Raw genomic sequence first — 25008 nt, 5'->3', positions numbered from 1 at the left:
TGTTGCGCTTTTCAACCACATGGGGGAGCTGCAAGTCATTTTTACATGGAAACTACATAGTGTTGCTTTAACTTGACGTATATAAAGACGCTTATTCTCAGTCATTACTTATATAGAACACAAAGACATGCCGGCCATGCTTCTCTTGTTTTTTTTTATGTGGCTGTGGATGTTTTGAAGAGTGCAAATTTAATTTGGCTTTCAAATACTGAGGGCTTGGGTGTACCAAATAATTTAATAAACAAACAACAGTGTTTTCTCTTTGTATTTTATAGTTTGCTTTTATTTTCTAATGTTCAACTAGTATAACATTTGATATGATTTATTTAAACCCTGAAGCATTTGCATGATTTGTGTCCTAAAAACACAATATTGGCTTGTATCATGTGAAAGCAGAACTGTAGAGATCCATGCAAATGTTGATGCATGGGTCACAAAAAAAGTACAGGTGTAAAATTATACATGTGTGATGTGGTACACCCTTAGAAAATAGGTACAAAAGCTGTCACCTGTGGTGCCTCAAAAATACACCTTTGTACCTGAAGGGTCCATATTTGTGACTCAGAGGTACATATTCCTAAACAGCTTTAGCCATCCTACAGTTTTGTACCTTTTTTTGACTTTTAATAGGTTAAGAAGGATTAAAACCCTTACAAGATGGGCGACAGCAGATATACTGTAAGCAAAGGGTGAACTAAATAAAAAAGACACATCAGTAAGTTATGATCCAACTCCGAAGATCTTAAAACTAAGGCATAATCATTTTAAATGCATTACTCTTAATCTTTAATATCAAGAACAATTTTCATACTAAACATGAAAACGGCAACATACGAAAGTTTAATTCTCGTTCACACCCAGCAGTTATGGAGAGCAAAGCTGGATAAAAGAAAAGCACTACTGAGGAGTAAGAGGATTTAAAACATGGGAATAGTGAATGGAATGTAGTGATGTCTGTTTGTGTGTGATATTATTCATCTCTACACTTTGCATAAAGCAAATTGCCATTTCATTACAGGAATGTGCAATGGGAGAGATTAAACACCCCTGCCAAAATTTTCCCTCCCACAGCATGCACTAAATGCAAACTAAAGGAAAATATGAAAATAAACGAGCACCGAGGCAAAGGTACGGAGTTAATCCATGCTGCCCGCTTCCAGATGTCATCAGATTTATCTGCTGTAACCTACTTTCACATTCGTAATACCATCACACATGTCTACTTGTTGATCGGCAACTGTTGTGCAATTTATAAAGCCATCCCATCAACAGTGTTTCTACCCCTCTGATATATGTATAGAATATATGTGACCCAATCTGTTTTCTACACATAATCATCATATATGTAAAGAATATAAAAGCATAATTAGACAGACAGAGTCATATGTGAATATGCATATTGTTAATGTAAAATATATTGATGTGAATGTTGCATCTTATTCTCTTCATGTTTTCTCTTATTATGAATTATAGTAAGATCTCATTGAAATACTTTGTTTCACAATTGTATAAAATTACAGGTAAGAGTCAAAAGCCACACATGGTGGTTGGTTTGGATGTGACAGCATGCATCAGCGGGCTAAAGATCAAATGAAGTCTTACAGGTGAAAGTGTCATCTGTCATTCTCATCAGATGTGATTGTTTGTCCATATTCAAACAAACTATAAATAGTTAATATCATAACTTTAAGACAAAAGTTTTATTTATTAATACTATATGCATTATTAGTTATCAGTTATTGTCGTATGGCCCTGTCACAGTTGCGTGTGTGTGTAATACCAGAATTGTTTTCAGAGATGAATATATAAAATCAGAAGTGAATATATCAAATGAGAGATGAGATGACATAAGGTCAACTTTTAAGCAGATTACTCTACTCCAACAATTTTTCAGCCTTTTAATAATCCCTTAAGCTTTCTTCATCTTCTGCAGAAAGTGGTTGGTCTCATCTTTGTTTTAACCTCTTATATAAACTCATGAAAAATAATGAAAGTGCTTGGAAATAAGAGTTATTGGGCAAAATCTGTGTAGCAATAGCATGTAAAACCTTACTTAGGTTAAAATCATAAAAACACTATATAGTAAAACATAAACTACTACTTAATCTGAAAACATGAGCGTATAATGTCATAACTTATGCAATAAATCTTAAATCAGGATTTATGTGTGAATACATTTATATAATGGGCATGTTATGGCTAATACATATTACAATGCTGACTTGGAGATAAACAAAAACTTTTTGTAATGCGATATATGAAGTACTTTTGGGTGCAGAAGAGCAGTTTGTGTCTATAGGCACATCTAAAAAAAAAAACCAACATTTTCAAACCCACAACTAATTTTTGAATAGACATGACACGCAACAAATATATTAGTCATTGTTTCCAGACACAACCTTTTATCTGGTAAATAATAACATTTGTCAAATATCCTGAGGTTGTATTTTCTACAAAACTTTAGCTAATCATAATCATGTTCATCATGTACAAAAGGGGAATTTATTTATGAAATCAGAGATATATAAATCTTCCCTTAATTATAGATTTAAACATTTAAACAAAGAGTTTCATTTTCGACAGATACACAAACCCTTCAAGAAATTGCATGAGCCAATGAGATGACACCCTCTACTGGCCGGTTGTAGAACCACAAGTTAAATGGTGCCAGAGGATCACGCTATAGAAACAACTTTGGCAGTGATTCACCTCATTGGACAAAAATCTGTACCAAGATGTTTATATATAGCATCATAAATAACTATGTACATATACAAAGATTTCACACATTCCCATCCGTTTGTCAATACTGAACACAATATCACAATGTTTGATACAACCTTGTTTTAATAGAACATCTGTACAACCAAGAATGTAAAAAAAAGGAACAGCTAAAATGAAGAATGACACAACTTTTTCCTCTTTAAAAAAATATCGTCTGCATTTCGCTTCTTGTTCACAAATCGTTTCGAAAAACCCAACAAAAAATGAAACATTGAAAGGCAATTACATTTCTTGGCAATATAAATATAGTGGTATGAACAAGGTTTCTCAAACATTTAGTTTAGGAAGAGCATTACTGAAAACAGTGAATCTCTGGCCACTGTCCGGGTCACAAACCGCATTTATACAAAACCAGATTTCTTTTTTTTTTTTTCAGATCATGACATTTCGATTTGATGTGCTCTTACAGTTAAATATGTACATTCTTAATGCCAATAGTCTTAACGGGAGCACACCACGTCTCAAATGGCATTTAGTTGTAGGTGTAGTCTGAATAGTAGTCTGAGCGTCCACCCCCTCCCCTCCCGGGTGGATAGCCCCAGTTACAAGGACCTCCTCTGATTTGGCCCCGCCCAGGTCTAGATCTCATGGGCATGGGCGGTACTCCTCTACCCCTGAAGCCTCCACGCATCATATCAATAGGTCCGGAAAAACCCCCTCTGGGGCCGTACGTGCTGTTGCCACGTGCGTTCATGCCAGCCGACCCACCTCGACACAAAGGCCCCAGGCTAGATCCGGGGATGGGCAGGAGTCCTCTGCTAGAAGTGCCGCCCCTGGAGGGTGGGGGATGACTGCTTCCACGACTCTCTGAGGAAGAGTTCTTTGGAGTACTGTTTGCCTTGCCGCTTGGTGCCGAACTACCCGGCGCACCGCCTTTCTCTTTACTTTCTTTCTGCTGTACAAGGCCTACTGTAGATGTGGCTGGAGCGGGTATGCTGTCACTTTCTTCACTATTAGAGGTTCCGGTCTCGCTTGATGCCACCCATGATCCATCTTTAGCCCCTGTGGACTCAGTTTGGGTGGCAGGGATAGTACTGAGCCCTCCTCCACTTTGTCCGGTAGCAAAACTGGGCTGGGACCCTGGTGTCGTCACCCAGTTATAAAGCGGAGGAACAGGAGGAATAGGAGTAAGGGACGGAAAGAGAGTAGCTGTATCTGGGTAGGAGGGGAAAGTAGTTGGAAGAGAGGAGGATGAAGATGTGGCCGATGATACAGTTATCTTTGCATCCTTGGATTCAGCAAGTCCTGGCTGACTGGCACTGCCTCCTGTCGGTGTCCCAGGTGCCACGCAGTCCGAAACCAGCAGGGATGGTGTGGGGAGCTGAAGAGAGGAGGGTGACTCTGAAACAGGAGGCACATCCACTAAGCTAACAGGGGGCGGGGGGAAGGAGGCGGGGTGGGATGGGTGAATGGTGAGTGGCTGGGTGATGGGCATGGTGGAGGTGTTTGCAGGAGAAGGCTGAAGAGTGGTGGTTTGACCATACTCTGATCCTTTGGAGCCCGCCGTGACTGGGGATGAATACGCAGAGGTCATGTGGTACGCAGGAGACCCAGAGTAAGGGCTCCACTGTGCCGAATTGGGGCACAGATAGCTCTGGTGAGGGTTCACCCCAAAACTGGCCAGAGGGTCCTCCACATCAGGCCTAGGATTGGCCTCCTGATTGGTGGCTTTATACTGATCGATAGCAGATTTGATAGCTGCATAATCAATCGAGTAAGAGCTCTGGGCTGGATAGGTGACAGGAGGTTGTGGAAGTATTAGGGGATTCATAACGGGGTCCAAGAGGGGCTGATCAGGGAGAGGAGGGCGGAAGCCATCGGACTGAGGAAGAGGGGGCAGAGGTACCATCTGCTCCCGTAGTTCATTTTCAGTCTGAATGGAAGTCTCGGTGATATCCATGTCATCTTCGGAGTCTATGGACATATCCTCTTCATCTACGACTGCATCGGGCTCAGCTGAGCAAAAATGAGAGAAGACTAGTTTATAGTTTGTTATCACAACTGTACAATGTGGTTTCTAGATGGAGGAAATTAAGATATTAGACAATCTGTGCTTTAGATTTTACCTGGAGTAGGCAGGACAACCTCTGCTTCTTCTGGAATGCTTAGCAAACCCTGGAAGTTGTTCATGATGTCATTCATGTTCGCAACAATGATTCCACTACCGGAGAACTGTGAGAATGTCTTATCATGCTTTTCTGTAGTTAAACACATGAACAAGGGATGAGTTGTACATCAAGAAACAATAAAAATGCCATTAATTAAAAAAGTCTTTACATCCCATCCGTTGTGTCTACCTGTAAGAAAGATGATGTGTCTGTGCTGTGTGTGTTGAGCTTGCAACTTCACCAAACACTCCAAATCGGGAGCCTGCCTGGATGGAGTGTCACATTCATGGTAGGGCAGGAACTCGACTAAGTGTTTCTTCTGGTAAACCGTCAGAAGGTTTAACAGGTCCAGGGCCTCTGTGTTTAACCTGTGAGTGGACAGAAGAAAGTGAAATATTTACTTTTTACTGTATAGGTCTGCAAGGATTGTTAAATAGTCCAGAACATTTGTGTCTAACCTGCTAAGCTCTTTAAGCTTCTTCTGAGTTTTACAGTGCACTTTCCACTTCCAAGGTGAGCCTTGACCCTCCAAAAACTGCAGAAATGCCTGTAGCCTCTCTGAAAGCATAATACAAAAGTGAGTCTTAAAGACAATATTCATTTATGCTGCAATTACTGCGATTAAGTGATTTAAGGTAATGGGTATATTGTCATTTCTTACCTAGTGTCATATTGTCAGGGTTTAGAATGAACTCATCCGACACAACGACACCGCCTGACACAAAAAGCTCATTGTAAGTACGATTTTTCACATCGTCCAGGCTGTCGACTCCAGCAAAATAAACTGTAGGCAACTTCTTCAGAGAAACCAGTGCGGGGATCTAAATCGGACACAGAGGGGAACATTTCTTACACTGGATGTTTCCAAACTTGCTCATGCAATTGAAGAATATCATTTGGAAATTCAGCTCTATTGATTTGTAAAGTCGTGTACCTTATGTACATGAGCAGCAATGTCCTCATTTTGAATGATGATCATAAACTTCTGTTGACTTTTCATCTGCAGGTAAGTCTGCGGGTTGCAATCGATGTTGCCAAGACTTTGTAAATATTCCTGAAAAAACAAACAAACAAGGAATTAGTTTAAAGGTCAGCCTATAAATCTGGACACAATCCTGCATCCCACGCCTCACACCTTGATCTCAGAGCAGAGTTCACTCTCCTCATCTCCTTTTTGAATGAAGAACCTCACTGCATTCTTCTGCATGATCTCCATCAGTGTGCTCAACACATCCGGCTGGATTTGTCCCATAATGTCGCAGCCCACAGCGCTCGAGGTTCCTGCAGGGGTAGCGTCCAATGCCACTTCTGGAATCGTAGGACCTGGAGGATGACTGGCACTTCCTGTCGATGGGGAACATGTAGTAATTTCCAAAACGTTGGTACCCTTAGGGTCAGCTGATTTTCCTACTGAAGGTAAATGGACTTCTTTGACTGTGCCGAAGCGACGTTTGTCTGAAGCCTGAGGTTGCTTAGGGGTATGTGCCGGAGCTTGCAGCTTGCTCTGGGAAGCCTGAGATTTAGGCACTGGAGATGTTGTTTTAGTGTGTTGAGGGGTAGGTGGTGATGGTAAGATGGGTTGAGCAGGAGCCAGCATGACAGGAGGGGGTGGTGCAGACGGTAAGGGGGTGGGCGCTGGCGATGCGGCGACCACAGGTTCTAAAGACGCACCGGGAGACCGAATCAATCGATTCATCTTCTCACAAAGAGTGCTGACGTAGCCATGCACAGGCAGCGAAGAAACATAATTTGAGATAAAAGGAGAGAATCCCGAGCTTGACCAATTGGCCTGCTCCTCGCATCGAGGCAAAGGAGGCTGAGGGATGTAATTTATGTGTTGTGCCTCCATCAGTTCCTGGATGCCCGTGCAGAGATTCTGGAACTCACAGTCAAGGATGGTGTCTACTACTCGTCTGGGAGATGGTACTTGCTTCTCCATGCCACTCATACAAGCCTCACCAACTCCCTCTGAAGAAAAATACAGATACATACATTGTGTGAAAATATAACCTTGATATCTTTAATATTGACTGAGTGAAATCAAGTGTAAGCATGTATGTACCAGTGCTGGATGCTCTCCACAGATGGCGGCTCTGATTCAATGCTTCTGCTGGACGGGATGGCTGCTGCTCCATACTGGAGGGAGGACTGTACACATCCATACTGCTCCTGCTCAATGCCATTTGTTCCTACACACAATGGGCTATAGGTTAACTACATCATCAACATTAGCATGAGAGCTTGAATAAAGATACATCTAGTTGCATTAATTACAAAACCATCCAAACCTCCAAGTAGTCCTGAACCTGCTCCTCTTCAGAACGTCTGGCTCGCAGGTCAAGGTCAAAGTGGGAGGCCGGTTCAACAGGGTCGAGACTCTGATCCATTGTCATGCTATTTGGGAGCATCATATGCTGACCACTAGGAGTATTAGAGTTCTGGCCCATCTTGTTGATCATGCTGAGGAAGAGTTTGAGCAACGTATGCGTATCTCGAACATTGGGGCTCTGAGTCTCACGATCCCGCAGGTCCGTGTCGCACAGGCCCATGTTGTCCATCATCACTGACAGAAAGAGAGAATTACAGTCAACAAGGAGCTCATAGCTGATGAAGTGCCGTCAGAGAGGTGGGCGAGTATCACATTTATTGACCTCTTTGTGTATGTAACAATATATGAGAGCTTAACTATTCTCTCATACAGAAGTGCAGAAAATTTGGAGACTTTCCACAAATTGACACATTGTGTTTGCTTATAAGTTTTGCTTTATTTTCTCACAGGGAAAATATGTCATGCTTTGCTAAAAACAACATACGAAAAAGTGTTTTTATGACAGACAAGCCCAGACAGAATCAATAGATTTGATTTCAGTACTGTAGTGTTTATGTAGCTCAGCTGGTAAAGCATTGCGTTAGCGGCACAAAGGTCAGGGTTTTGATTCCCAAAAAACACACTCTGATAAAATGTATTAACATTTATTCTTTTGTCAGACGCTTTTAGCCAAAGCGAATTACAGTGCGTTACAAGGCAAACTTTTTTATCAGTATGCGTGATCCGTAGGTTCGAACCCATGACCTTTTGCGCTGCTAACGCACTGAGCTATACAGGAGCACACGTTTAGATTAAATGCACTGTATCCGCTTTGTAAAATAATATGCCTAAGGTAAATTTCCCGACAAACTACATCCACACACTCACCTCTTCCTGGTTCCCCGTTCTCCAGATCGGTCCTCAGATACTTGCTAACACCTCCAGGTCCTTCCCTCTCCAGCCTCCTTTTCAAGCTGGCAGCATCCCAGTCGTCCTCTCTTTCCTGCCCGCTCCCCACTGTAGTCCGCTTATGTAACTGTATCAGCTTCAGCAATTTCTCCATCTTTTCCTTATCATACTCTCCCTGCGTTCTCTGGGCAGCACCGTTGGACTGGGAAACCCCATGAGTACTGCTGCTCGGCACTTGTCTATCTGACCCTCCCCAGTCTGACAAGGGGCTGTACTCTTCTCCACCTGCCGGCGGAGACTCGACTACCGGCCTACTGTCCTTTAAACCCTTCTGCAGCACCTCCACAGGAAGCTGGAAATGTGTCGGCCCCTTTATGTAAGAGGATAGTGACAGGTCCATGTTCTTAGGACGAGGCGCCGGGTGTAGGTTTGTACGGTCATCCAAACTGTGTCGGTACTCCGCGACATGGAAGGGCCGAATAGAGCCTTGTGCCTGTTGCTTTATGTAGTCCAACGCCTGACGTTTCAGCCCTGCAGAAAGGTCTTTGGGTGCGTTGGCACGCATTTTGAAGAGACCGTGGTGCAGGGCGGGAACAAAATCATCAAGGTCATGGGTGATTGGGTCCTTAGGCTCTAATGAAACCAGAGGGTCTTCGTTTACATCCGAGTTCTTAGGAACTTGAAAACAAAACAAAAGCAGGTAGATGAGTGAAGTCAGTCATGAATACGCACCAAAATACAACTTAGTTGCGTACAAAATGGTGATACTCACTTAACCTGGAGATGTTCCTTTGCTCTTGGAAGATAAAAAGCGCCTGCAAGCCCCTGTCATTTCTGCCTCGCCTCTCTTAGAAGAAAAAACAAAAAAAAGCCTTTAATATCCAACGCCATTCCATATATATATATATATATATATATATATATCATATCGTCAATGCCATTGATCTTTGTGAGATGATGTAGTGTGTGAACCTACCATTGGTAGTTTGCAAATGCGAGGACGAGAGGAGGAACAGAAATCCTTTGTCTATCAATGGCTTCACCAGAACCTACAAGTGCAAAGCGTTTAAATATAGTGTAACTATAAAATCTATTAATATCAACACAGACATCTCCATATCAGCTTACTGACACAGATTTTATCAAGGGTGAGCGATGACCTCACCCCGCTAGAAGCTGCAGAAATTAATTCAATCAAAGTGTGCTACTGTGAATGATCTCACCATTCGGTCTCTCTCAAGCCGCTGAAGCAATCCGGACAGACTGTTTTCCTGTTTACTCTTCCCAACGACTTCATATAGGCTGCAGTACATCCCACACTTCAACACTGCAACACAACACATTTTCAGCTTTTGCATAACTCAATACCGACATGAAAGCACAAAAAAACCTGATGGATTGCAGCAGAACACAGCGAACCCGGGTGTTAAAAAGCAGGATAGATTTCACATTGTTGCCGTTTCCTATATGCTATGTGATCCAGACACAGCAAGCCGCAAACAGCCCAACAGTTTGCGGGCCAAAATAACATTGTCGGTGCGTTCGAAACCTTCCCTACTAGGTGTAAAAAAGTAGGCGAGGTGAATAGTATGTCCAAATAAATTGAATAATAGGCAGAAAGTACCCGGATGACCTACTACTTCCAACAAGATCCTGAAGTGTCATTCTATGGACACATTATTATCACGTGAGCCTCTAGAAAAGGAGTTGTCCAACAAAGAAGGAGAGGCGTTGTTTTTAATTAAAAAAAATGTCTGAAAGCCCATATATATAATACATATATTAAAAAGCTGTCCCTTACGGTTAAATTGCGCTTGTTTAACGTCATTCCAGTGACCAACTAACTTATTTGGACGATGTATGTCAAATGATGTATCAAACATGGCAGATGTAGTACGTCCGAATACAAAAGAAACTTGTCTCACCCTCTCGTGATCCGTTGTATGTGTCCCACGACAACAGAACAGATGGGATTTTTCTTTTTATTTGATCGAGGTGCATCGCCACATTGATATCAAGCTTATCCGGTCTGAAATTTGCAACACAAAAGATACAGAAACTTAAAACCGGTAAAAGACAAAATTGAGAATGAAGAGTATCATAGAGTATCAGGGTATAAGACTCACAGTTTGAGGGGAAGAAGAGGGAGACTTGTAGACCGGATGTGCACTTGATAGACCTCTTCTCTTTTATTCACCAATGAGCCACTCCAAACTGTATATTTCCGGCGAACTGAAAAAATCAAAAGCAAAAGAAAGCGTTAGATGTTCAACTCAGATTTGATTGACAAAGTAAAAATGTAATCGTACATAAAGAGAAATTTATAAAAACCTTACCCCTTGGGCCTTCGTACACAGTGCTGTTTAACCTACTAGAATAGAAGACAACAGTTTTAAAATTCACATTAAACCAATAACTTGTTTTACCATAAGTGCATCAAATTTAGTGTTAAGATTATGCTTAAATATGTCACAGTTCATGTTATTTTTTTTTATCATATTCAAGTAATAACTCATTCGTTCTATAAAAGTGGGAGTCATTTCCATTCTTCTGTGAAATGTAATTATCAAAGCTAATATATAACAAAAAACTAAAACCTAGTATTTTATAGAAAACCAAACATAACTTTATACTATTAAAGGGACATGCCACTATTTTTTAAAAATATTCCCATTTTCCAGCTCCCCTAGAGATTTTTTTTACTGTTTTTGAATCCATTCACCCGATATCCGGGTCTGGCGGTACCACTTTTAGCATAATCCATTGAATCTGATTAGACCATTAGCATCATGCTAAAAATAACCAAAGACTTTCAATATATTTCCCATTTAAAACTTGACTCTTCTGTAGTTACATCATGTACTAAGCCGGACTGATAAATTAAAAGTGGCGATTTTCTAGGCCGATATGACTAGAAACTATACTCTCATTCTGGCGTAATAATCAAAGACTTTACTGCCATAACATGGCTGCAGGAGGCGCAATGATATTACGCAACAGCTGAAAATAGTTCCCTCAGTAACTTTCAATAGCAGGGCACTATTTTGCCTGCTGCGTAATATCATTGGGCCCGCTGCAGCCTTAACATATTCGCCTAGAAAATAGCACATATTAAATTTCCGTCAGTCTTAGTACACGTTGTAACTACAGAAGAGTCAAGTTTTAAATAGGAAAAATATTGAAACCCTTTGGTTATTTTTTAGCGCAGTGCTTAACAGTATAATCAGATTTTATGGATTATGCTAAGCTATGCTAAAAGTGGTAGCGCCAGACCGGAGGAAGATCGGCTGAATGGATTCCAAAATAGTAAAAATTAAATGTTTAACTCTAGGGGAGCTGGAAAATGAGCATATTTTCAAAAAAAGTGGAGTGTCCCTTTAAGTTTCAATCACAATTATAATTTCTGATTTTGTATAATATTTCTGTGCTTTTTTTTAATATAGGCTTACATATGTTACACTGAGAGGAAGGAAGGACTATCTAAGTGATAGAGATTGTCAAGAAATCAGTTGAGGAATAAGAGATGTGAAACTGGAGTCCAAAAGCCAGGACTCAAACTGAGGTCACCCAAAATCCTCCTGCACATTACAAACAAATGCACAGCTATTGGCACGGACATAACACACACTACCCAATCAGAAATCAGTATTTCATACCTGTGGGCGGCCGTGAGCGCCTCCTTGCCTTTGTACTGAAAAGACACAACTGCATATGGTAACACCTGCCGGGGCCTTGACCGTAACTCATCAAATGCAAATTCAAACAAGAATTGCTGAAAAAAAAACAGAGGGAATTAAATAAAGACATCATTAATCGTCAAATCTAAAAAAAAAAAAAAAAAAATCACACTGGGAAAAAAGTATTTGCGAATGACTAACCTGAGTGTGTTCAAAGGCCCTATAGGACAATAATGAGGTCACTTTGCTGGCATTTTTGTACACATGGCAGTCATATTTAAGAGAGGGCTCAAGAGTGCTCTTGGGCATGTTCTCAAATATTGTCTTCACTTTACCCTGGAGGATATAAAAAGACACATGTCGTTAGGGCATTGATTTCAGTAAAGCAATTTTGAAACATTAGGCATATATATTGCGCAAAACAAAAATTGGACTTATCTATGACTAAAGCACCTACCTTCATGACTTTAAATATTATTATGTCTCCAGTAGCACCCACTTCAAATGGATTCATTTGTAACAAATCCGAGTATTTTGAGAGGTAAATCCCTATTAAAAAGGAAAAAGCAGCAGAATTTGTTACCCGAGGAAAGATTAAGTCACATACTGCACATGTCCTTAATTTAATCCTACTTACTACGGTTGTAATAATAAAAAAAAGTGCACAAACATTTTCATTTAATCTGTTAAAGGGACCACAGACACTTCAAGAACATGGAAATGTAAGTTGTGTGAATGAAAGAAATCTTAAAAAAATGGCCAGTGCTTCAACCTCATAAATAATTCATAAATGCGAGGAACATGATTGTTCAAATTTTGTTACTGTACCAAAATCACTGTGGCAAAAAAAACTTATGTTACTTCCAAATAGGGCTGGGTATCGATTCAGATGTTCCAGAACGATTCGATTTCGATTCACAAGCTATCGAATCGATTCGATTCAGATTCTCAATAAAATTTTCGATTCTGGTTCTCAGGTAGGTTTTTATACTCGATTCTCGATTCAACTCAATGAATATAGATTTAATACACATACTATAATAATAAAAAAGAACAGTGAACAGCAGTTTACAAGTGGGTAATTAATAAAAAGAAATTAAAAGCCACAACACGTTTTGCTTGCAAAATCTAAAATGCTTCCATTCCTCCGTTCAATGTTTGCGGAAATAAATATGTAAAAAAAAAAACGATTCTGCTCTTTGAGAATCGATTTTTAATCGACCACGTTTTAAAAATCGATTAATCGAAAAATCGATTTTTTTGCCCAGCCCTACTTCCAAAACATTAAATACATTGTGAGAACAGAAAGCAGGAAACGGGAAAACGTAGATAAAAACCGCTCCACAAACCTCTAGTTAGATGAATAACCTTGTGATAGATGGAGGGTTCATTAACAATTATTTAACATTCATGGAAGATCACTGACCATATATAAAACCACAACATCAACTTTAATTCATTTTTTTTTATGAAAGCGGTTCTGGAGAGAAGAGGTTTTGATCAACGATATTTTCCTCATGTTTTGTACTATCAGGTGGATGGAAATGCTAATTGAAATGATATGCAGATGACATTATGCATAATAAAACTAGGCATTGTAAGCTCCATATATGGTTATTTTGGGGGAGGAGATAAAGTGGAGATGTACGTCGGCACAGTCTTTTACTGGCTGGGATTTATAAAGTGAATTTTATGCAGTTTCTCTTGTATGCATAGTTTTATAAATCTGAAAAGTCAGTGTGTATGCAAAATTTGCCTCGTATGCAAGGAGGAAATCTATGCAAAGTTTTATAAATGAGACCCTAGGACTTTTCCTAAAAAGGAAGCAATGTCTTGGAGTCCCTCACCTTTTCCAGGGCTTCCCAGAATGGTGATCCGCGAATGTCCCACAGATAGACCCTTTTCACAGATCCAGTGGACCTGAAAAAAGGCAAGAGATATTAAATTGCTTAGCAATTTTAAGAGGAACTGTTACAAATGCTCTGTCAGTGTACCTGTACACAACCTATACAAGCAATGCATTTGTCATTTGCTCTCTACTCATGAAATGTATGAATTAATTTAATGTTTAGATCTTAAAATACTTTTAGGCAAATTTTATTCAAGGTGTACTTTTTATCAGTCTCTGTGTTTAATTATAACCTATAACCTTGCTGCGTGCAATGTTGAAATGAACACTGAAATGCAGATGCAGTCACAGCAATAGACAACAGTCTCACCTTATTTTTCTCAGGCAGAAGAAAAGCATACGATTCGGTGAGTTCTGCCTCCACCCTTCCATTCTGCTTCAACTCCCTTTTCTTCTCAATGAACTATAAAAGACACAATAACAACACGTCACAATTTACTCTTAAAATATCCTTTGATGCTGAGTCACAAATGAAAATGAAAGCGAAAAAATCATGTTAATCTGCACCAAATAAACCGAACTGAATGCTCACCTCTTTCTCCAACAGCTCATTGTGAATGAGAGAAGCTTTGGTGTAGGTGAAAGTCCCACGGGAGGAGGCATCCAGATAAAAAGTGGAGAGGACTTTCACAACGTCCTCAAACTCTCTGGAATCTGGAGACAAGTGCTGAAGAAGTCCTGGAGGACAGAGTACATCGAGACAGATGATGAGACATATTGCAATGAAAATAACTGTAAATATCTACAAGATTTAAAGAGACATTCTGGCATATGCACTGTATTGTTTTGCACACTTTTAATACGTGCATGGTTTGCAATAACTGTTCAACGTGCATGGTTCTGTAACTACCTCACATTGGTACTAAACTGCTCGAGCATACTAGCCAATAAGGTTGTTTAATTCCATTTCTGGTTGCTGAAATACGGTATGCAATACTTTAAGGAAGTTGTCATGCCTATGCACTGACATACTACAATCTAAACCAGTTTGCAGTTTTATAACCCAATTAATTGAGAAAATACATTGGCTTTTGAAAAATCATTTAAAGTGAACTAGTTAGGGCAGAAAGGTGAATAAAATAGTGAATAAATAAGTCTTACAATAATCTAAAATATGCACTTGCCCTTATACACAAAAGCAACTGAAAAAACACCTAAATAGTAAATAAATTAATAAAACCAGACAGACAGTACAATACAGGGCATATTACATCTCAAAACACTGTTTCTAAACCAGGGCCCATTTAAAAAACTCCATGGGGGCTTAATTATGACCTATATTTATTTAAAATAAGACAATAAGAAATCTAAAACAACTAAACATCAAGTTAAATTAATGTTTTGTTACTTTTAAAATGAACATATATCTACAAGTGCTGTACTATTTCATTGGATATTAGTTGGGAGTGCATCTAATATTTTATGGATAATTTGGAGTTAGTCAAAGAGGTCGAAATCCACTTAAATAATCAAATACATATACAAAATTACCTAAATGCAAAGCAAACTGGGAATGTGAGAATATTTCAATAACTGTTTTTGTACACCTGTAAACCAACACATGCAGACAAAACCATCTAAGCTTAGACTTTTCCTGTGTACTAGTTGAGAAAGTTATACAACGTAAATACAAACAAGAATATGGCTCAAGATCAAACAAGATTCCTCAAGCAAAAGCAGCCATGCAACTACTACACCCCGCCTCCCCCACGCACCTGTTTCGTTTTCATTCAAACCGACTGCATGGCCTGCTGACAAGTAACTACAACTTACATGTTTATCGTTTATTTTCTATTTTTAAAGACAAAAGGCGAGACATGAGTAATAGGTTTAACACATGTAAAAAAAACTGAAGGGAAAAATATACTGACGCTGGGGGTCATTACATGTGGGGGGAACAAATGTGACGTGGTTTGGGAACCCTGATAGGTGTGGACCTTTAGCTAGCTAACAACCCTAAACCGCAAAGGCGATGAAATGGCACATGTCAACTCAACAGCCGTGGGGTCTCGCGCAAAACTCCAGGAAGGACTCGCGCGGGCGCGTGCAGTAAATCCGTTCCTTGTGGGCATCGAATGGTCTGACTTACCTGCGAGCTAATATCCACATACTAACATTACCGAAAATTTCAGTGATCACGTGGGGTATTATACACACACCATCCGTTCATATTGAAACTCAGATCTATTAGTATATATTTGTGAGCAAAAGATGCAGGTTTTAGCGATCTTGCAGGACGATCGGGTTATGAAACGCAAACAGTCCGTTTCGGGAATTGCAGTAGTGGTAGTAAAGAGATACACAACCTTTCCGTTCCTTGATCTTCCGCGGAATCTGAAAATTTCTCCTTGGCAGCTCATCGGTGGACTTAGTTAGCGTCGAAGGCGAAGTATTACAGTTTTTTAGGTCTGACAGTCCGGTCCTCCGCCGCTCTGAAGCATCTTGTTCAGACATTTGCTCGTCTTCACATCCAGCCCGATCGCCATTTTGCTTGGATGTGGCCGTGCTAGAGGCTGACAACAATTGTTTCTTGCTATCACAATCCTCCAAGGTTAGGCCACCGGAGTTTGCCCCATCCTTGTCGGTTTTTCTTTCCTGGCTGAAATTGCAGGCCATTTTTAAACCGGCGATAACCTCGTCGGCTAGCGATGAAGTTGGTTTCGGTGCCGCTTCACGGAGTAATTCTCCTTCTCAACCAGCCTCCGCCATTATGCCTGTGACGTATGCCTTCCCCACCACTGCAAAACTGTGGCGTCACTGTGTTTACATTCACGCATGCCATCGCCCCCTAGCGGCACTACTATGCGCATCACCGCGTCAGACCTCGAGCGTTTTATTTTTACACAGAAATTTATACAACAAATAAGAAAACAAAAACTAAAAAAGTATACAGGAAAACAGTTTATGCCATGGTTAAAATTAAATATTTATATATACATAAATATTAAACACTAATAAAGTAACATAAGCCCTAATACACCTTTTTGCTATTTTAATATTGTTTTAAGTAGTGTCATATTGTTTAATTACATCAGACATCTTGAACTTTGATCACTGGCTATTAAATATAGTTTTACTTAAGACTGTGTCTCAAGGACTAGTTCTATCAGTTAGTTAGAGCTAACCAGTCTCACATTTAGGATTCAAATAAGCCCTTATGATGTAACTGACATAAAAAAGTTATGATAAAAAATTGCTAACTTGTCTAAACTGTTTATGTAACCGGCCACATGATTCCATAAAAGCCATCTGACTGACATGTAAGGCAACCAATCACAGCTCAGCTTTGTTTCCTAATCAGATGACAACTTTAAAATTTTAAAATACTTTCAGTTTTGTTAAGCATCATGGGGTGGTTTCCTAGACAGGGATTATAGTCCTAGATTACAATAAATGTAAGAGCTGTCCAAACTAAAAAACAACTTGCACTGACATATCTTACAATACATCAGTGCTCTTTGTTTTGCCTCAAAATGCACACAAGTTTTTAGTAAGACATGTTTGTTAAAACTATATTTCCTAATTAAACTTAGGTCTTGTCCTGGCTTAAGCTAATCCCTGTCTGGGAAACCACCCACATATGTTTAGCCAAGTCTGTGTGTATAATGTCAGGCTGAGACTATGTGGCACATGAAAATTTACATCAGACTTTGTTTGTAAATGGGGCAGAAAGAGAAGTGACAAACTGTCATTATTAACATTTTTGTTTCCTTTCTCTTCCTAAATCACTCTTGCAAAACCATTATTGCGCCCAACTATGCCGTTTCATTTATTTCATGAAATATAACCATGTGGCAGTGGCATGATTTTAAACTAGAAACTAAAACGATAAAATACATATTACTCATTAAATATTAAACCTCACATAGAATTTAAAGATTAAAAGTTTTTCAATATTTTGCTATGTTCTTACTTCAATTTAGACGAATTAATACATACATATCTTTTTTCAATGCGTGCACTTAATCTTTGTACAGCGCGTTGTGAATGTGTTAGCATTTAGCCTAGCCCCATTCATTCCTTAGGATCCAAACAGGGATGAATTTAGAAGCCACCAAACACTTCCATGTTTACCCTATATTCTGTATACTTATTTATAAGTGAACAAGATATACAAATCTCCTTATGTCACATCATATTTTTATTTATTCTTTAGGTTTAATGAGATTTTTGATCCCATATCTTTTTCAACACACTGTATCTGTACATAACAAAACCCATACTTTAAAATGTTGTTTGGCCTTTTTTCAAATACCAAATGCAAAAAACAAATTATATCAAATAATAAATATCCATGAAGTTATCAGCAGCTTCTAATGCATAGATGTATCCATCTGATTTTACTCTTCTCCTGAAATACTTCCTCTACTGTAAATATCATACTCTTTATAGCGAATATAGTCTTTGAGACTGGAAGGTAAAGGAAGGAAACTGATAAAAACAGGAGCCCTCAGACGCAAGCGACCCAAACATTCACGGATCTTCAGTCTGCAGAGGTGCTTTAGGCTTCGTGCATTTTCTAAAAAGAACAGAGAACACTCAGATGTGTGTTATACTTCAATAAATTTAACTAATTGTATACAAAAAATTATAAACAATACAAATGTGAGATATAGTTGATCTCACTAAAGAAGTCAGTGTTTGAATATGATGTAACAAACGACTAACCTTGTATTTTACATATTTCCGCCCACTGTTGTTGGTCAACCAGAACGCTCTTCAGTTTGGAGCAGAGCGTCACATGATCAACATAATCCAGCATTATTCGCACTACCTGAGCTGAGATGTGCTTGAGCCAGTACACTGTGATCACCTCACAAAACTATATCATAAATCATAATTCATTATGTGTATGTAAGTTTGCCAAAAGACACAACATCAGATCATCTCCTACTGATCCATCATTACTTCTATTATATCAAGTAAAAAGGACTACTAGTATGTACTTACCACTACATCCTTTATGACAGAGGCACTCCAGCCTTCATAGTCTGCAGGCACATGCGAGGCCTGTCCATATGGACAGTCGAAGCACCGTCGCACGTCATAGCCGTTATTAAGCAGCATTCGCAGCATCACCTCATCCTTCAGTGCATACTGCAGGGCGGAAGGGAAGTGGGTGGTGTTGACCCGGGAGTAGTAATTTACGTTGGCACCGTAACGTAGCAGGGTGTTTATGAGCTCATAGTTGCCCAGCCGCATGGCCACCTGCAGGCAGCTTATGGGGTCCTGATTTACCATGGCCCCGGCCTCCAGGAGCACCCGGGCAGATTGGACGTCGTTATTCGATACGGCAAAAAATAGCGTAGACCTGCGTTCATCATCGTAGTTCCTGCGCACTCTCGGGTGCAGCATGAAGTTAGGATCGAACCCTGAACTCAGGAGCAGCTCCAGACACTGCGGGTGACCTCCAGCAGCAGCGGAGTGTAAGGGGCTCATGCCACTTTCCTTAATTGCATCCTTTCTAGTCACCGGGATGAGTTGCTCCAGGGCTCTATTTACAAGACATAGAATCAGGGGTGTATCAATATCAAACACTGTATTGAATTCAATAGGGGTACATTACTCACAGCAGATGCCCACGGTAGGCCACACGGTGGATGGGGAGATGGCCAGTGTTGGTTGGCATGTTGGGATCGGCTCCGTATTCCAGCAGCAGTGAAATGATATCAGGGTTTCCAGAAGCGGCTGCGTCGAACAAAACTGATGCTGAAGTTGGAGAGTTGGGCTTGGACCAAACACTGCCACCTGGAAATTGATTAAAAAATCATTAAAGCTCCATGATAAATAGTAGTGTCCAGTCTCATAATCTAATTATGACGACAGAGCTTCAAAGTTTAATTTATTTTACTTATTGATTTCAATCTTTGACATGGGCTTTACTCTGCCAATATAAAAGATATCAAGGTTATATTTTTCCAAATTGTTTTTTATATTATTTGGGATGATTTTATGTAAAAAAAAACAGTAAATCGCAAAAAAGCTGGGTTTTAGACTGGGACACATTTTATTATATTGTAAAACACACCTGATCATTAAGACATACAGAATTTCTATCCACAAACATATGTAAAAATCACCTTTCTGAAGCAGAACCTCCACAACGTTTAAATGTCCAGCTTGTGCAGCAAGTCCTAAAGGTGTATGTTCACACGCGTCAATGGCGTTTGGATCGGCACCTGACTGTAGAAGCAGGTATGCGAAGTTATCTAAGCCAAGCACAGATGCTTCATGCAGAGCAGTTCTTTGGATGCTTCCCTTTTGGTCCACTTTGGCATTGTAGCGTAACAGAAGAAGAGCCAGGTCATATTGGTCATTCTTTACAGCTGTTTGCAAAAAATAAATAAATTAATGATGAAAGAATAATTTGTTTTAGCAGGATTCTTTGCCAAATGCAGTCTACCGTCTTACTTAGGTATATACTAAATACTAAAGGATCGCACTTAATTAAAGGGATAGTTCACAAAAAAAAAAAGAAAATTCTGTCATCATTTGCTCACCCTCATGTTGTTACAAACCTGTGTTGATTTCTTTGTTCTGCTGAACACAGTGAGCAATGTTTGTTACCAAACAGTATTCCTACTATGGAAGTCAATGGTGCTTCGGTTGCCTGTTTGATTACAAATATCTTCCTTTGTGTTCAACAGAACAAAGAAATTTATTCAGGTTTGTTACAACATAGGGGTGAGTAAATGAAGACAACATTTAAATTTTTGGGTGAACTATCCATTCCACTTTTTTTTTTAAAATATGCTCATTTTCCAGCTCCCCTAGAGTAAAAATGTTATGTTTACCTTTTCTGAATCTATTCAGCCGATCTCCGGGTCTGGCGGTACCACTTTTAGCATAGCTTAGCACAATCCATTGAATCTGATTAGACCATTAGCATTGCGCTCAAAAATAACCAAAGAGTTTCAATATTTTTCCTATTTAAAACTGGACTCTTCTGTATTTACATCCCCTTGGTTACTTTCAATAGCAGGAAAATATTTTCGGGCACTGTGTAATATCATTGTGCCTGCCGCAGTCATGTTACGGCAGCAAAGTCCATATCGGCTAGAAAATCACAGCTTTTAATTTTCAGTCAGTTTGGGTACACAATGTAACTACCGAAGAGTCAAGTTTTATATAGGAAGAATATCGAAACTCTTTATTATTTTTGAGCACGATGCTAATGGTCTAATCAGATTCAATTAGGGTGGCCATTCGTGCCAGTTCCGCCGGACACGTCCCGAACATGTTTTCGGGTTCGTTCTCCGGAAGTCGCGTTGCTCGACCGCATATGTCATCGAGGTTCTCACATTTCAGTTAAAATACATTAGAAAATTAAGATGTATTTCTTTTAAGACATACAATCATTGTAGTTTCATTCTTACCTTGAAATGTAACTGTTGCTTTTCTGAAATTAAACCCGAAATATTATACCTTGATTACGTATGCGGTCGACCAAAGCGACTTCCGGAGAACGAACCCGAAAACATGTTCTGGAGGTGTCCAGCGGAACTGGCACGAATGGCCACCCTAGATTCAATGGATTATGCTAAGCTATGCTAAAAGTGGTACAGCCAGACCCGAAGATCAGCTGAAAGGATTCCGAAACGGTAAAAATCAAATGTTTAACTCTAGGGGAGCTGGAAAATGAGCCTATTTTCAAAAAAAGTGAAGTGTCCCTTTAAAGGAATAGTTCACCCAAAAATGAAAATCCTGTCATTGTTTACTCACCCTCATGTTGATACAAACCTGTATAAATTTCTTTGTTCTGATGAACACGAAGGAAGACATTTTGAGAAATGTTTATAACCAAACCGTTCGTGGACCCCATTGACTTCCATAGTATTCTTTTTTTACTACTATGGAAGTCAATGGGGTCCACGAATGGTTTGGTTACAAACATTTCTCAAAATGTCTTCCTTCATGTTCATCAGAACAAAGAAACTTACAGGTTTGTATCAACATGAGAGCGAGTAAATAATGACAGGATTTTCATTTTTGGGGGAACTATCCCTTTAATAAAGGTGCATCATTGAATAAAGACTTTCTTTTTTACTATGGTACACAAAAGAATATATTTTTAGAAATGTCTCAGTGGTTTTGTGCCCATACAAATGAAAGTCAATACCCATGTTGTTTGCATATCAATGTTCTTCAAAATGTCTACTCTTGTGTTTTAAAGATAAGTCATGCAGGTTTAGAATGACAAGAGGGTAAATACATGAATAACTGTGAAAATAGTCCTTTGCTTCACACCTGCAATCAATGCAGAGTCCTCATCCTCATTTTTGCAGTTCGGGTCAGAGCCGTTTTGAAGCAGGAATGTGGCATTGTCTCTTTGGCCGTGCACAACGGCAAGAAACAACGGAGTCTCTCCTTTCAAAGTACGCCATTGGGACGACCCCTGAGGAGATGCTGAACATGAAATAATTCATTAATTAAAGATATTTTTAATTTAGTGAGGTAAACGCAAAATAAAGATAATTCCTATACCTCCATATATGATCTCCAAAATGCTCCTCTTTTGTTGTATGGCGGCTTCATGCAAAGGGATCCAGCCCCTGCCGTCTGCATTAGACAGAGCCTCCTTACGCTGAACCATGATCTTCAGAGCATCCTCATTACCTGACATCACAAATGGAAATGAAGAGTATTTATACTTATTACTACACTGTATAAAAAATATGGTTAAACTTAATAAAGTAAGCTACATGGTTGCCACAAATGTTTTTGAGTCAACAAATATTTTTAAGTTGAATGAACTAAAGGCTATTTTAAGGCACCAGTTCTGTATAGCAATGTTCTTACCAGCCTGTATAGCCGTGAATACTTCCTCATGGTCTATGCAGTCTAATGGATCACTATAATGGACGTCAGAACAAAGTGCGTGATCATGTAGTTAACCACAGGGAAAGGCATATGGGTCAGTCCATGCATCAAATGGGATGAGGTGCAACTGTACCTGCCAGTTGAATCAGCATGTTTGCTGTGCTCCAGTAAACTTTGTTCAATCATGTACTGAGTGGCCTCATCTTCATCCCAGTCATCCTCAGCATCATACACTTCCTCCATGCTCCTCTAATAAACTCTCCTCAGAAGGTAAAAATGTGCTTTTTATCTGATTCTTGGGTTCTTAAATAAAATACTATTTTGGGGATTTGTGGAAAAAAGTGGAAAGTTTGGACTTTAGCTTATTAAAGGCAGGGTTGCATGATCTCTGAAAGCCAATGTTAACATTTGAAAACACCTAAACAAACAGGCCCTACTCCAATAGAATCTGGACCTTCTTTTGATAGACCCGCCCCACACATACGCAACACAGGCAACGATGTCGGTTAGTAGACACGCCCCTTACTGCTGATTGGCTACAAGTGTGTTTTGGTAGTCGGCCCGACTCCCTTTTCCAAAGTGTTTTTCAAAAATCACGTACCACGCTTTTAATTAGGGCTGGGTATCGATTCAGATGTTCCAAATCGATTCGATTTCGATTCACAAGCTATCAAATCGATTTGATTCCGATTCTCGATTAAATTTCGATTCCGGTTCTCAGGTAGGTTTTTATACTCGATTCTCGATTCAACTCAATGAATATAGATTTAATACACATACTATATTAATAAAAAAGAACAGTGAACAGCAGTTTACAAGTGGGTAATTAATAAAAAGAAATTAAAAGCCACAACACGTCTTGCTTGCAAAATCTAAAATGCTTCCATTCCTCCGTTCAATGTTTGCGGAAATAAATATGAAAAAAAAAATCGATTCTGCTCTTTGAGAATCGATTTTTAATCGACCACGTTTTAAAAAACAATTAATCGAAAAATCGATTTTTTTGGCCCAGCCCTACTTTTAATATCTTATTTTTTTACTCAAAATATAACCCTTATTTATATTTCATACACTCTGAGATAAAAGGTACAAAAGATGTCACTGGGACAGTACATTATAAAATAATATGTACCATTTTGGTACACATATGCACCTTTTAGGTACAAAAGGTACTTTTTGAGGAACCAAAAATGGTTCTTCTGGCAAGAACCTTTTAAGCACCTTTATTTTGAGTTTATGGTGAAAAACTGACTCCTAAGATTATTAAAAAGGTTCAAAATAATAGACTCTTTGTACATGGATTTAACTGTTTACATTAACCGTGTGTTGTTAAAGCTGAAAATATCTGTTATAGTTTCTATGGCACCGGTTTTAAAAGAGAATGCTCATGTAGGAAAACTAAAGCCTAAACAAAGCATTGAAAGACTGGTTCATCAACATAGCCGGTTATAAAATGAACTCAAACGGTTAGCTCTGATATCTTAAACACATGCAACACTGCATCTCATGCACAGTTCCAGGAATAGAAATCCATTTACATATAGCAGGCTATGCTTAAATAAATAAAACCCTCTACAGTATTTACCTTGAGGCAACAGGAAATGCTGTTGTTTGTGGCAGTTGTATCCGTACCGTGTTTTTGATCGCTTTACACTCACAAGACTATTTATATCCATGCACAGTTAAAAATATGCACTCATGAGGAATGGGGCAACCAACCAACTCCTAGCATTGACCCACTGCATGACACTCCGTCCTGCAATACTACCCAACCGGACAGCTGACATGGAAATTAATGATCTTACCATGTTGTTGTCTTAGAAAAGAACATGCTGTATGCAAATGCAACATTTTTGTACTTTACTCTGCTTATTTGATCTATTGAAAGTCACAAATGACTTACTTTAGAAAAACAGGAAGCAGTGCATTGATTAAATAAAAGGATTATCCAAGGATGTCATGTTTTCATTGTTAAAATGTTTTGTAGTACTGCTTTATATGCCGAGACAGCAATTAGGAAGCCATTAGTATGACTTGAAATTTGTAAACACTTTGACACTTTCAAAGCATTGAATAGCACTACATAAAAGTAACTGCTCAACCAATCACACGAGTTTGCGGATGGTGGGAGTGTTCAGAAAAACATGTTCAAAAAGTCTGTATAAAGAATTTTAAAATTGCAGAGATATTATTTATTTATGATAGTGGTTTAAAGATTGAATGTTATAAAGCCACATGTGAGAATAATGTAGTAAATGAAGTGCTTTGTCAATCATCCAGTTGACAGAGTAAAGCCACGCCCCTTTTGATCCAGTGCTGAGGCGGCTTGCTGGTAGGGAGTGTCATGCTGATGACAAAATTTGTTGAATGGCCAGTGGTGGACAGTGTCCCCTTTCGTTCACTGGTCTTGTAGAGAGGACACACATAGATGTTGTGGGGCTGTTCCACCTCCCTCTTGTCAACTAAAAACAGATTTGGAAAAATTACTGAGCG

At 39.3% G+C, this 25008-nt stretch overlaps 3 protein-coding genes across 6 annotated transcripts in view; all 3 read right to left on the bottom strand.

Moving 5' to 3' along the window:
• Positions 1 to 2483: 2483 nt before the first annotated feature.
• On the bottom strand, positions 2484 to 16445 carry tasorb (transcription activation suppressor b). The gene is made up of 23 exons (XM_065286020.2): positions 16002 to 16445; positions 14228 to 14373; positions 14006 to 14098; positions 13634 to 13706; positions 12244 to 12335; positions 11988 to 12122; positions 11766 to 11881; positions 10446 to 10480; positions 10236 to 10341; positions 10035 to 10138; positions 9333 to 9436; positions 9086 to 9158; positions 8882 to 8956; positions 8089 to 8787; positions 7181 to 7455; positions 6955 to 7081; positions 6028 to 6860; positions 5827 to 5946; positions 5554 to 5713; positions 5351 to 5450; positions 5082 to 5260; positions 4851 to 4982; positions 2484 to 4740 (listed from the first exon to the last, which is right to left on the bottom strand). Exons 1-23 carry the CDS (start codon positions 16309 to 16311, stop codon positions 3257 to 3259), a joined length of 5571 nt encoding a protein of 1856 aa, XP_065142092.1. The 5' UTR covers positions 16312 to 16445; the 3' UTR covers positions 2484 to 3256.
• Positions 16446 to 17817: 1372 nt separating this feature from the next.
• asb14b (ankyrin repeat and SOCS box containing 14b) lies at positions 17818 to 24248 on the bottom strand. 4 transcript variants are annotated; one of them, XM_065286022.1, is made up of 10 exons: positions 24101 to 24248; positions 22649 to 22831; positions 22495 to 22547; positions 22180 to 22311; positions 21943 to 22101; positions 19776 to 20021; positions 19266 to 19443; positions 18646 to 19189; positions 18364 to 18517; positions 17818 to 18214 (listed from the first exon to the last, which is right to left on the bottom strand). In XM_065286022.1, the coding sequence occupies exons 2-10, from the start codon at positions 22756 to 22758 to the stop codon at positions 18036 to 18038; spliced, it is 1755 nt and encodes a 584-aa protein (XP_065142094.1). In that variant the 5' UTR covers positions 22759 to 22831; positions 24101 to 24248; the 3' UTR covers positions 17818 to 18035. The 4 variants fall into 4 exon arrangements, with proteins under 4 accessions (XP_065142094.1, XP_065142096.1, XP_065142097.1 ...); XM_065286024.1 differs by having other exon boundaries at positions 22649 to 22777; positions 24101 to 24246; XM_065286025.2 differs by having other exon boundaries at positions 22649 to 22774; positions 24101 to 24238.
• A 436-nt stretch (positions 24249 to 24684) lies between these two features.
• The window catches only part of LOC135775642 (dynein axonemal heavy chain 12-like), a 36176-nt gene continuing 35852 nt past the window's right edge, over positions 24685 to 25008 (bottom strand). The window contains exon 74 of the mRNA XM_065286027.1: positions 24685 to 24977. Coding sequence (XP_065142099.1) covers positions 24784 to 24977 — 194 coding nt within the window. The 3' untranslated portion in view covers positions 24685 to 24783. The remainder of the gene's footprint in view (positions 24978 to 25008) is intronic.

Source organism: Paramisgurnus dabryanus, chromosome 21 (assembly GCF_030506205.2).
Source record: "Paramisgurnus dabryanus chromosome 21, PD_genome_1.1, whole genome shotgun sequence".
Taxonomy (NCBI): domain Eukaryota; kingdom Metazoa; phylum Chordata; class Actinopteri; order Cypriniformes; family Cobitidae; genus Paramisgurnus; species Paramisgurnus dabryanus.
This window is presented reverse-complemented; position numbering and strand designations above follow the sequence as displayed.